The sequence below is a fragment of the Palaemon carinicauda genome, chromosome 15, assembly GCF_036898095.1.
Source record: "Palaemon carinicauda isolate YSFRI2023 chromosome 15, ASM3689809v2, whole genome shotgun sequence".
In the NCBI taxonomy this organism is placed as follows: domain Eukaryota; kingdom Metazoa; phylum Arthropoda; class Malacostraca; order Decapoda; family Palaemonidae; genus Palaemon; species Palaemon carinicauda.
The window spans coordinates 23,576,573-23,590,623 of NC_090739.1; the positions used below are offsets into that span (position 1 = coordinate 23,576,573).

The 14,051-nt window shown below is 41.2% G+C and overlaps 1 protein-coding gene across 4 annotated transcripts in view; it reads left to right on the forward strand.

Annotated features, from left to right (window-relative positions):
* Positions 1–14,051, forward strand: part of LOC137654525 (kinesin-like protein KIF3B) — a 99,712-nt gene that overhangs the window by 23,912 nt on the left and 61,749 nt on the right. For all 4 annotated transcript variants that reach the window (XR_011046648.1, XM_068388231.1, XM_068388233.1 and 1 more), the window contains exons 3-9: positions 7,294–7,401; positions 7,744–7,868; positions 7,997–8,132; positions 8,347–8,499; positions 8,937–9,099; positions 9,258–9,390; positions 10,143–10,333. Coding sequence is in view for 3 of the 4 variants with exons in the window: in XM_068388231.1 (XP_068244332.1) it covers positions 7,294–7,401; positions 7,744–7,868; positions 7,997–8,132; positions 8,347–8,499; positions 8,937–9,099; positions 9,258–9,390; positions 10,143–10,333 (1,009 nt within the window). In the remaining variant the exon portion in view is untranslated. The remainder of the gene's footprint in view (positions 1–7,293; positions 7,402–7,743; positions 7,869–7,996; positions 8,133–8,346; positions 8,500–8,936; positions 9,100–9,257; positions 9,391–10,142; positions 10,334–14,051) is intronic.

Genomic DNA, 14,051 nt, shown 5'->3' on the forward strand with positions numbered 1-14,051 from the left:
CCTTGTAAGCCTGTTTTATGTAAATTATATTAGAAATTTTACCATTTTATAAACGCTCACAAGATTTTTTAATCATTATCCCTTTAATTATCGTTAATTTTGTATGTCTTTATCAAGACTTGACACTGAAGACAGTCTTTCTCCTAGCCCTGGCCTCTGCTAAGAGAGTCGGCAAGCTACATGGTCTTTCCTATGACATTGCCCATTCAAGGGGATGGGGGCAGGTGTCGCTCAATTCCGTCCCTGAGTTTGTAGCTAAAACTCAAAATCTGGCTGTAGTGGATCCTAGATTCGGGCCTTTCTTGATTGAGAGTCACCGTTCCGTTACAAATGATCCTGATCAGCTGATACTTTGCCCTATGAGATGAGGAAATACTTTAAAAGAATTGAGAGAGCTGGTCCACAAATCAGCAGGCTCTTCATAAGTACGGGGAGAAACAAGAGGAAGATCACGAAGAACTTGATATCTTCTTGAATCAGGCAGGTTATTTGGAGAGCCATCCGATCAGGTCACTCTCACTCCGACTGCCATCCCCATGTTCATGATATCAGACGTGTCAGCTGGTGTTACAAGCAGACGTGTTGAAGAGACAGACTACTTTACCGCCCACACCTGCAAGACATAACCCACGTGAACCTAGACACATTCACCTTAGGTTCTGTGGTGGCTGCGCAAAACGTGGTCAACTAAAACTACAGCTCCATTGTAGGACAAATAGCAGTTGGTTGAGGGCAGATGTTACCCACAAGTAAGGCTAAATTGAATGTGTGAGTGACTGGCCACTTCCTATTTCATTTCTCCCCTCTCTTGGGGCTCGACATTCTAGGAACTATTCAAGCTGACCTCCTTTAACTGCAGGTGGGTACCATGACCTTTGAGCAACCTCACATATGCTTTTATATTTATGTTCCCATTCTCCAGTCGAGGTGGAAACGGGTAATGTCTAGGTTAAGTGAGGAGCTTAGCTCCAATTTTATGCTTACCTGGTCTAGACACATTGCTAAACTCTACGCTAGCACTGATTGCCCAGGCCGTCGTCCTTTGAGGATCACGAGGCGTCAGGGTGTTCTTTTAACAGCTTGTGCGAAGCACAGAATGGAACCCTGGGACAGTCTCCAGCAATTTGGTTTTAGGACTTCCACCCACCTTCAGGTGAGTCTTCTATGTATAGAGTGTAAGGTTTGTCTATAGTGCCGGAGCAAATGACATATTTGGAAATAATTTGTATTTTTCCTCACTATACAAACCTAAAGCTCTTTACACAGATTGGTCCCGCCATCACCTTCCCCACAGAATTCCTGCTGCAATTGCAAAGTGACTAGTATTTACTAATGTGAGCAGGATGGTGGGTCTACCCCTGCTACCCCCCTCCTCTAACTAGCAGAGGATAGTTACACCTCGCAAAATCTTAACAGCTGGTTTTCAGGTAGCACCGAAATAATACTCTTATGTAAAGAGCTACAGGTTTGTATAGTTAGGAAAAATACAAACTATTTCAAAATTTGTAATTTTTTCGTTACTACAAACCCCAGTACAGTGATGCCTCACAACACAAAATTAATTGGTTCCGTAAGGGCTTTCGTAAAGTGATTTTTTTGTGTTGCGAGTAAATAGCCTAATTTGTTCCAGACCTTAGAAAAACAACACATTAAATGATTATAAAAAGGATATACACCACTAAACAGTACTAAATATATGAAAAGCACTGTATTTTGATCACTTAATAATAAATTAACATTGTTAATCTGTAAAAGAAGTGTTTAATTAGAGCAAACAGTAGAAATACAGTAACAAAAAATGTGGAACCTTACCTTTGGAGTGAGGCGATGTCCGAGAGCGAATTGCGGGGTGGTAGAGGAAGATGAAAATGGTGGAAAACGTTTACAAGTGGCAGAAAACGTAAACACTTAACTTTACAAAACAGATTTATAAATGACAGAAAACATTGACACTTAATATTAGGAAACTCATCTACAAATGGCAGGAAATATTAACACTTAACTTTACGATAAACTTAAAATAAAATTTCTTTTTTTTTTACTTTTTCTATTTTCCTTTTTTCTTTACTTTACGTTTTGTATTTTCTAAATTTAATTACACTACATATTTTCTTCATCACTACCACTTTTCTTTTGTTTCTTAGCTGGCGCTTGGTCTGCTTCTACCGAAGGCCTCATTCTAAAATAATTGTCCAAAGAAGCTTGTTTCTGCCTGCTTCTTAAAATTTTCCTGAAATGACTCGGACAAACTTCAATACAGTACTCAAGCACACGACCTGTGAGAATTTTTTCTGGGTGTCTTTTCTACGAGAGCCACCAGTTTAAAGTAGCCATCTAGACCCTCCTTAATTTCTGCCGTTGTCAGTGTGTCCCCCCCCCCCCGCTGTACTCTTCCTGAACGATGTTCACTCGCATGGCCTCCAACTCCTTCAGGTCATCTGTCGTATGATCCTCTTGGTGCTCCTTGATTAGCTCATCAGTGTCGGCCTCATCAACTTCCAGACCCATGGACTTCCCGAGTGTAACGATCTTGGCAACTTCAGTTTGAGCATCAGGTTCAGGATCGTCGACATTTTTGGAATCGTTTTCAGTTTGGTCTGCGTGGAAGCTCTCGAAATCTCGTGTGGTGACAGCATCGGGCCACAGCTTCTTCCAAACAGTTCAAGATGTGCCTCAAAACCTCCTGCCAAGCTTGATCAATCATTTTGAGGCACATGACAATATCAAACAGCTCCTTCCAAAATTGACGAAGGGTGAGGTTTGTGCTCTCAATGATTTCCGAAACATCTCTTGAAGAGATATTTTGTATAAAGCTTCTTGAAGTTTGAAATCACTTGCTGGTCAATGGGCTGGAGGAGAGGGGTGGTGTTTGGTGGAGGATAGAGAATCTTGATGAAGGAATATTCTCCTACAATATCTTAATGGAGGGAAGGAGGGTGAGCAGGGGCATTGTCCAGCACCAGCAGCCATTTCATAGGGAGAAGCTTCTCTTCCAAATACTTTTTCACAGTCAGGCCAAAACAAATATTTATTCACTCGATAAACAATGGTCTTGTTACCCAGGCTTTTCCATTAGCCCTCCACAACACGTTTAGATGTTCCTTAGTAACTTTGTGGCTCTTGAAGGCTCGAGGAGTATCGGAGATATACACCAGCAATCCCCACTGGCATTTGCACAGAGTGCAAGGGTAAGCCTGTCCTTCATAGGCTTATGCCCAGGTAGCCTTTTTTCTTCTGCCTTGATGTACGTTCGACAAGGCATTTTTTTTTTTTTCCAAAAAAGCCGAGTCTCGTTGCAATTGAAGACTTGCTGGGGACTGTAGCCTTCCCGGACAGTCAACTCATCGAATTTCTTAACAAAGGTTTCAGCCGCTTTCGTGTCCGAGCTTGCAGCCTCCCCATGACGCACCACCGAACGAATGCCTGAGCATCTCTTAAATTTTTCAAACCACCCACGAGAAGCCTTGAACTCTGGGTATTCCTGCTTCGATGGTCCTTCTGCGTCGGCTTTGGCCTGAGCAAGCACGAGATCACTGAAAATGGTGCTGGCTTTCTGGCATATTATTGCTTCGGTGATAGTGTCTCCAGCCATTTCTTTGTCCTTTATCCAGACAAGCAGCAGTCTCTCCATCTCATTGGGGACGTGACTCCTCTTGCTGGAGAAAACAGTCATGCCCTTAGAATGTGTTGCTGCATTGATAGCTTCCTTCTGCTTCAGGATCGTTCCTGTTGTAGACAGATTTTGGCCATATTCCTTCGTGAGCACACTTAAGTGCATGCCAGCCTTGTATTTCTTGATTATTTCCATCTTCATCTCCATGGAAAGCATCATCATCTTCTTTCCCTTGACATCAGCAACTTTTTTGTGACCCATGGCTAATGATGTAACGTAATATCACACACGATAACTGTACGTACTGTAAAATTGTTACGAAACTGAAATCACAAACACTAAGTCAATGTGTACGATACCATTGCCGGAACGAAATGACATAGGAACGCCAATGCGTAGATGCACGATGGGATACACTACAGTAGATGCCGACCAATAGGAGAGCAGGATCTCATGGTGGTAACTAGCATCCGAGTAGGGAGATAACCAATGGTAAGGCAGGAGGATGGTAGCGAATCTACGGGCTGGTGACGCGCAAAATTTTAAATCTGTCTCGGAGACGGTCAGGCTCCCGCTCCGTACCGCCTTTTGTTGTCCGAAACATTTTTGGTAATCCTAGTCGTAAAATTCTTCATCTCCTTTCGCAAAGTGAAAATTTCGTAAGCCGAATCTTTCGTATTGAGAGGTTGGAAAAAGTTCAATCAACTTCTGCATATTTTATCACACATCAGTGGGAAGGCTGATATTGTTTCTTTTCAGTCAGTTGACGAATCTGAGGTTGGGTCACTGACAATGCACATTTCATGTCAGGATCCACATCCAATCGGTTCCGGGTCTTATTCTTGATTTGTAGAAGGGTGGAGAAACCAGACTCACATAAATAGGTAGTTGAAAAGGCAAGAGTAGTCAAAGTGCAATCTCACTGACTTTTGGATATGACTGATGCATCAAACACCAGAATACATTCAGAGATTTTTTTTCATAGAGATTTTTGGCAGCAGAGTCATGTTTGAGATCAAGGAACTCGTCCTGAACAGCACTGGGAATGTTAGTAAAATCAAGAGTGCCAGAAAGTGGATTCCTTACCAACTTCCCTTCTTCCTCCTCGAATTCTGGGAAGTACATATTGAGTTCACTTTCCAAGGATCTCAGATGCTGAGTGATTTCAGTTTTAAGTAATGGGTCAAGCAGACTATCTTTTTCATTCTCGTCAAAGACAGCTGAAAGGTTTTCAAACATGGCAACATTCCCGGCACTTTCCTTTGCCAATTCTGGAGCTTGGCAAGAAATCCACTAAGACAATCCATCAGGTGAAACACATTTCTTTCCTTGCCCTGTAGCTTCAGATTCAACCTATTTAGCTGCTCAAATATATCTGCTAAATTTGCAAGACGTAGCTCCCACAAAACCTCATTAAAGTAACTCAACAGATCATCTTTCCCTTACATTTCCAGGAACAATTTAAGCTCCCCCTGAAGTTCAAACACTCGATTCACAACATTGCCCTTGGAAAGCCAGCGCACTTTGGAGTAAAAGAGGAGAGCCTCATGCTCGGAATGCATGTCTCTACAAAGGTTCTGGAAATGGCGAGAGTTCAGAGCTCCAGCTTTTACAAAGTTGACGCATTTGACCACTGCCTCCAGGATCTTGCAAAGTTCGTCAGGGAGGGTTTTCGACGCCAGTACAAAACGATGGATCATACAATGAACCCCCTTGGCTTTCAGAGCTACTTCCTTGACACGCTTCTGGAACCCTGATTTTAACCCCAGCATCGTTGGATCCCCGTCTGTACATACTCCACAACAATTTTTCCATGGGATGCTGTTAGCTTTGAAAAAAGAAGATAGCTTTTCCATCTCATCTTCAGCTGTTGTGGTGGTCTCAAGCTGTGTACATAACAGATATTCTTCCTTGATATCACACAAGAAAACATACCTAACAATTACGAGTAGCTGTGCACAAGAACTCACATCTGTTTACTCATCCAATTGTATTGCAAACATACCAGCTGGAGACGATTTGATCTCCTGTATCACTTTTTCCTTTATGTTACCTGACATTTCATTATTTCTCCGCTTCACTGTGTCATTTGACAAGGAAATTTGTTGAATTTTACATTCACTTGCATCTCCAAGAACACGCTTGACCATCTTTAAAGTATATGGCTTAATTAAGGTTTCATCAATTGTGTGGGGCTTCTTTTGCTTCTGTTTTGAAGGCAACCTAATATGATGCCTCAACTACACTTGGGGTCTGTTGTTAGAAAGCAACAGTCGCATTCAGTTTCTGTTTTCCCAAACTACTTTTGTGGCACCTGAAGAAATCAGGGCCTTTCTCAGCATACTGTGGATGGATAGTCAGCAAATGATGCTTCAACTTACTAAGCCTCATAGAATTGTTCCCCAGCACTTTGAAGCACAGTTCACACTGAGGTTTCTCGATGCCATCAGCTAGGATTGATGTAAATCCGTAGCTAATGTACTCTTCACTGTACTTCCGCTTCTTAGTAACACGTAGTCATCACAACTCTAAGGAAAATAAACAAGACAAAACATCAGAACAAACATTAAGTGATAAGACAAAAAAATGATAATGAAGGACAGATAAATAGGATAAGTGATAAAATGACAAACTCACAAATATCCAGAATGCAGAGAAACAACAGCAAAAAGTAGTCCATGTATATGAATTTTTTTGACAATAAGCAGAAACCAATATCTCAATGAACAACTAAAACCTCAACAGAAAACAACCTTCCGACCGCAAAACTCTAAATCTTTCAACAACCACCAAAACAACAACGCCATGTTGAACCATGACGCAGCTGCGCCAACTTCCCTACATAATGATTACGATAATATAACACATCAAGGAAATCGCATATATCTTCACAAACAGGTATCCAGAAGAGTCAAGGCAACATGACAATAGAACCAGGTATGAACACAATGGCGGGAAGCGGTAGAATGTGACGAAAAAACCGTGACGTCATCCAAGATGGCGGAAAACAGTTGCCACACGATTTTTCGCCGCGAAAGTGCAAAATATGTACAGTATGGTTCAGAATCAATTATACCTATGTGTTTACATGTTTTGCAGGCCACACAGATCATTTGATCACCTCTCTCCCGGTGACTCACCCTCACTCACTGCCTGGTGTCTCTCACTTGTCTAAAATGCGTTCGTTCTCCGCGTTTTCTATCACACCTACATTGCGCAAACTATTACAATTTCGCACACATGTACACATAAATTTCTTAATAATATTATGTAACAAAATTTTATTGTCAATTTAATCAATTAAAAAAGAAAATTTTCTTTACCAGGACAGTGATGCAAGTTTTCTTTTATTCAGATTTCTAACATTATTTAGAAATATATAATTTGCAACAGCCCACCATGGCCCTCAGGTTGAGAACCTCTGTTCTATATGAAAGTTAAAAGTGCTTCTCATTGAGCTGTCAGGGTGATAAGGTTTGCCTGCAGTACTCGCCAATAACTACCAACACCTCGATATAAATTTAACAAGGGAATTTCCAGTTTCTCTGAAATCATACTCCTGTTAGGACTCAGGTTTGTATAATTAGGAAAAATACAAATAAATGTAAAAAGATGTTTGATAATTTAGGTAGCTTTAATATGCTTTTAATTTTAAACTCATTAGAATTAATGTTTCTCAGGGTGGTGGACATAGATGTTGACCGAGGGGTGGTTGAACTCAGAAACGTGAAAGCACCGGAAACTGACCCCAAAAAGACCTTCACCTTCGATGCGGTGTATGACTGGAAGTAAGTCTTTGAGCAAGGTGTTTACTTTTTCACCTTCCTATAATCCTCTGTTCTTTCCACCTGATGGAACCATCTCTAAGCACTGGTCTATCCTTTCAATTATGCTGGTTTGAGGTCTCTCATTAACATAAATGATAATACCAAAACTGAAGTGAACAGCACACTAAGGGAAATTAGACGTAAGGTTTAAGAGCATTAATAGTACTGTAATATTTTCAGCCTTAATTTTGATCGAATATCATTTGTATATAACTGTGAACTTTTAGATAGCAAGTACTTTTTAATTATTTTGAGGCAGATAAACTTGAGAAGTAAAGAAGGAAAACTCGCTTTTTATTTCAGCTCCAAACAACTTGAACTCTATGACGAAACATTCCGGCCTCTCATTGACTCTGTTCTATGTGGTTTTAATGGCACTATATTCGCATATGGGCAGACAGGAACTGGCAAAACATATACCATGGAAGGTAAAGTATAATACTTAGTTCAATATACAGATTTGTTTTTGCATGTGACCTGAAATCTAAAGGGTCAGGATGCACTTATATGTTTCATTGATATTAATTGTGTTTTAATCCATTTTTCGTTTTGTTAGGAATACGAGATGACCCAGAAAAAAGAGGTGTCATACCAAATTCATTTGAACACGTATTTGACCACATAGCCCGGAGTAGCAATCAACAGTACCTCATACGAGCGTCGTATCTTGAGATATACCAGGAAGAGATTAGGTAAGTCTGACAAAGTGATCATGGTATTATACAGTAATTTTCATGGATCTGATTGAATGACCACTATAAAGAATCTTTGTTACAGTTTGCAGTGTACATTGCCCTGCACTTTACTTTAAAGGGTGCCTCTTTACAAAGTTGTAATTATTAACTTTTTGGTTATTGTTAAATGGTAAATTGCAAAAATTGTTGATATTAACACATTCTTTTGCAGAGACTTGTTGGGAAAAGACCAAAAGAATAGACTAGAACTCAAGGAACGACCAGACACTGGAGTGTATGTTAAGGATCTGCAGCAGTTTGTATGTAAAAGTGTAAATGAAATTCAGCATGTTATGACGGTTGGTAACCAGAATAGAGCTGTTGGGTAAGTAGAATTTTACTGCCATTGTCAATTATTCCAAATTTTTTTTCTTTTTCCCCAGCATGGATTATACATCTTTTTGCATATGGGCATTCTGCTCTGTGAAAGTTTTTTAGCAGGTTAATTGCCCATTTTTTGTGTTCTGTGTGAAGTATATTTGCATTTTGAGTAATACCATAAGAAAAATAAAGTAGAATTCAATTGCTAATTTAATGAAATTACTGTCCTTTCGCAAAAAAGGGTTGTATGCATCAAATTGTTCAGCATTTGGCATGTGTAATACTGTAATTTTCCAAACAAGGGTATGTTGTTAATTGTGACATAGCATAATAGATACTGTTGGATAACTATGAATCTGTTTACTTTCCTTGATGCTGACTGGCATATGTATGATGTTGAATAGAAAACTGATGATGTATTTGTCACTGTTTAATTTTCAGTGCCACAAACATGAATCTCCACAGTTCAAGGTCACACGCTATCTTCATTATCACCATTGAATGTAGCGAGATCGACGACAAGGGTAAAAATCATATTCGGGTAGGGAAACTGAATCTTGTCGATTTGGCCGGTTCTGAGAGGCAGTCAAAAACTGGTACTGTGGTAAGTAATAGTTATTTGGGGTTCAGTTTATTCCTGTGTCTCTTGTATTTGATATAGGTTATGATTCCCCTGAGTTATGTAACTAAATGATCTAGATGAAGGTGTATGCTGTATTTGTTATTTTTAAGTCTTATTTATTTTAGTATTTCTCTTTGTAGGGCGAGAGATTGAAAGAAGCCACAAAGATCAACCTTTCTCTTTCTGCTCTGGGAAATGTCATATCAGCGCTGGTGGATGGGAAAAGCACGCACATCCCCTACAGAGACTCAAAACTTACTCGTCTTCTACAAGGTTTGTTTTCAGCGGGAAATAGGTTTGTCAAAAACTGAATGGAGTTTGGATGTTATGTAGCAGTTTAAATAGATTAAGTATCAGTTTACTCTGTCATATTAATTGCTCTCAAAATTTTTTATTAAATGGCAGTTGAAAGGTGGGATAATACAGTGTTAATGAAATTAACGTCACAATTGGAAGAGATCAAAGGGAATGGAGGCAAGGAAAATAGGAAAGTTTGCTTTCCATAATTGTGTTAAGATCCTTTATTTTATTAATTTTATTACTTGATAATCTTTTCACTTTAATTCCTCCTTTCTCTTTGGGTCTAAGTTTAATAAGGTCAATTGAGCGTCTTAGTTTTAGCCTCTATACTTAATGGAAATGTTACAAGGTGTGAGATGGTGTTTTGTTTGGAAGGATGTCATCAATTTAAATAAGTTTTGTTGGGGAATTATAATACTGTACAGTGTTCAGTCATTATGAATTCCTTTGCCCTGAATTGCCTATGTCATCAAAAATATACATGACCTCAGTAAGAAGATCTGAAGTATTTAGTTATAACATTGCTTTGATAGTTAGTTTGTAATATCGTTTCTTGATTGTTGCTCACCTAAGATTTGTGGTCACTTTAAATATGCTGATTAAGTAAGAGGAGACTGGTTCATTGACTGATAACCCCAGTTTGGAATATTAAAATTGTTTTATAATTTCACAAGCCACTTATATGTATCAATCTTATAGACTTTTCCTTGACTATTCTTTTCCAGATTCCTTGGGAGGTAACTCCAAAACCATAATGGTTGCCAACATCGGTCCTGCTAGCTATAATTACGATGAGACAATAACAACACTCCGTTATGCTAATCGTGCCAAGAACATACAGAACAAACCTAAAGTTAATGAAGATCCAAAAGATGCCATTTTGAAAGAGTATCAGCAAGAACTTGCTAGGCTTAAGGTAAGGGTTTTACAAGTTTTATGCTGTAAAACTTGATTTGAGAGACACTTCTTTTTTCAGTTTCATGTTTAGCTCATTGGTAAATTCCTTTGTCTTTTGTCAGAACACCAGTTTTCAATATTTTCCCCGGAGGAATATTCTTTTCATGTAAGGTTTGGTAAGCAGATATTCATTATACCATGTTTATCTCAAGAGGTAGCACAATTATTACTTTTCCAAAGTTCATTTTTTATTTACTTCCTTTAGTTGTGTGTGTTTACTTACATATTTTTAAACATAAGACTTACCCGGTAGTTATATATATAGCTTACGTCCCTGACGTCACGGCAGAAAATTCAAAACTCGTGCCAATTGCCGATTGGATAGCCAGGTGTACCACCCCTGCGCCCTAGCGAGGTACCTAGGAACCATTCCAGGAACCCTCATATATTCCCTACTGTCGCTAGCGGCGACACGTTGATATTCTGCTCGTCAAATTATTGATCTTACTTTGGTGAAGTACAAAACTTTGGTTGTTGACTCCCACTTGTTTGATTTTGCTTTTGGATATTCTTTAATACGATTGGATTTAGAAAATTTTGACCCTTGCTTGTTTGATTTCTCTTTAAATTTTTCAAAATGGCCACCCCCCCTATAACTTTTAGGTTGTGTGTGAGTGGGTGTAAGACCTGAATGGCTAAAGCTTCTCTTGATCCCCATTATCTCTGCGTTACTTGCAGAGGTAAAGAATGTGATTTGGGGGATCGTTGTGATGAGTGTGTTCTTTTATCAGAGCATGAATGGATTGAGTTTGACCGTTATAGAAGTAAACTCTAAAGGGATAGATTGAGACGAAGTTCTTCTCGTTCTTCTAAAGACTTTTCCTCTTCCCATGTCACTGACCCTATTCCTTCCCCTGTAGTGGTAGATCCTGATCCCGCTACTGTAACTGCTAATGAGCCTACGCTCAAAGACATGTTGGCTCTGGGCGCTAAAGTGGAATTGCTTGCGGCGGACAGAACTCGGCTTATGTCCAACGTTAAGCAGTTGAAGGGTGAAAAGTGCAAAAAGTGCAGTGAAGTTAAGTGCTGTGGAGGGTGCGCCTGCCCGCGTCTGTCGTCCTTCTAGTCCTAGACCTCTTCCAAGCTCCCCAACCCCTGGGAGAAGGAATGTCGAACGGCGAAAGGAGACGAGAGGCTTTAAAACACGAGCAGATGTCCCCTTGAACGTACCTGTTGACGTTTCCCAGGACGTTCACCCTCACCATTGGAAAGGTGAGGTTAAGTTGTTCTCGTCGTCTTCAGATGACGTTTTGCCTAAAAGAGGCTGGAAGCTTGCTTTCAGACCTCTTAAGAGGACCTTTGATAAGGCCAACCAACGTCCTGCTAGTTCGCGGCCTGGCTGTAGCCATTGGGATATGCCAGAGTCGTTTGACAGTTCTCCGACTAAACGTCCTGCTAGGACGTCGGACGCGACCAAGGATCCTACTAAGCAGTTGTCAGGACCGGGCTTAACCTCGATACAGGCTCCCACGCAGCCTTCAAACTGGTTTTCACCATCCAGACGCTCTGAACGCCTGAGTGATGAGGAGAACGTTGTGGTGTCTTCACCAATATCGCAACGTTCAGATCCTAACTTTATCATGCTACAAGAGATGCAAAACAGGCTCTCTTCGTTCATGCAGAACTACCAACGTAGCAACAAGCCTCAAGCTGACACACGTGACAGTTATTGTCAGGATCGAGACAGCAAGCGGTCTGCTCAACACGTTATGAAACGTCCTGTAGGACGTGTTCCCGAGCGTAGTCTTGAGCGCACGGTGGTTCATGATCTCGAACGTCCTCCTATTCAAGGCTCCAAGCTTCCTGCTAGCTACATTGAACGTCCTTTAGGACGTGATCCTGAACGATCAGCTAAGACCGCAGTTGACAGCCCTAATGTCGAACGCGCTTTACTTCGAGGCGTAGAACGTCCTATCAAGCGCAAAGAGATCCTTCAGTCAGATCGTGTGCTCGAACGTCCTGCAAAGAGAGACGTCGAACGTCCTGCTAAACAGGCTGTTTAACGTCCTGCGAAACAGGCTGTCGAACGTCCTGCGAAACAGGCTGTCGAACGTCCTAGTTCTCAGGACGCCTACCGCTCTTCAAGATACCTTAGTGAACGTCCTCCAGGACGTGTAACCGGGCGACAAACAGCCAAACAGGTCGTTGAGTGGCAAGCGGTACGCAGCGCTGAACGCTTGTTAGGAAGCGACGTCAAGCACCTTTCAGAACACGATCCTGAACGTCCTACTTCTTACCATATTTCTGATGCTTCAGAAGTTAGTCTTGATTATGACGATGAGGCTTACACTCTTCAAGATAACGCTGATTCTAACGCAGTTCATGTTCAGAAACTCATTAGTTCCGATCGCGTTGATTGCGAGCGTTTGGCGTAGCGGCAAGTAACACTCCCGCTTGATAATTTACGTAAGGATCCAGTTTCTGTTGCTGTCGGAGCTCAGGATCTTCTTGAGAAGGATTAGGATATTGCTATCAACACTGTTGCTCCCGATGGAACTTTACCAGAGAAGGACATCGAAGGTCAGCTTTCTCCTGTGGAGTTTGAGGAAGTTTCCGAAGACGAAGACACTATTTCTTTTCGTCATTTTGTTGATCTGAAAAAACTTATGAAAGTTTTCACTGAGGAGTTCTCAGAATTTTTTGTACCAGTTGCTCCCCGTTCTCCACCGTCCGAGTTTACTCTTGGGAAGGCGTCAAAGAAGGCTCGATTTACCAAGATGGTCTTATCACGATCGTCTAAGAGGGCTCTAGGACTGATGGGTGACTGGATGCAGTCCAAGAAAGACCTAGGGAAAGCGGCTTTTGCATTGCCTCCAGCTAGACTAGCATCTAGGTCTAGTATTTGGTACGAGACAGGAGAAGTTCTCGGCTTGGGGATACCTGCCTCTGCCCAGGGAGATTTCTCAAGTCTTGTAGACGCTCCTCGTTGGTCGGCCATGAGGAAGACCAAGATTTTCTGGTCTACATCGGAGCTGGATCATCTGCTTAAGGGCATATTTAGAGCCTTCGAAGTTTTTAACTTCCTAGACTGGACTTTAGGAGCATTGGGTAAAAAAGTTGCTACTTTTAAAGAAGGGGATACCTCTGCCTTAGTCCATTTAATGTCCTGAATGGATAAGGCTTTGCTGGATGGATTCAATGAATTGGCAGCACACTTTTCTGCAGGCTTTCTAAAGAAAAGGGATCAGTTATGCTCATTTCTTTCTCTGGGGGTTACTCCCTTCCAGAAATCCGAGCTGTTATATGCCCCTCTTTCTCCCTTGTTGTTCCCACAAGAACTAATCAAGGAAATATTGTCGGCCTTAACTCAAAAGGCTACTCAAGACCTGGTCTCTAAGACAGCCAGAAAAGCCCTACCACCTTCTTTTTCCAGATGTAAAACTAAGGAAGAAACTTCTTTTCCTAAGTTTTCCCAGCCCTTTTGAGGGAGGTCTTCCAGCAGGGGTAGCTCCAGATATGACGCAAGAAGGAATAAGAGGAGGGGCTTCAGATCAGGGCGAAGCAGTCTGACTGCTTTCGCCTTCAGGCAGTAGGAGCCAGACTACTCAACTTCTGGCAAGCGTGGGAGTAGAGAGGAGCAGATCAATGGTCTATACAGATCTTGAAGGAGGGTTACAAGATCCCCTTTTTAAGGAATCCTCCTTTGGTCTTAGCTCCAGTGGATCTCTCTCCCAGAT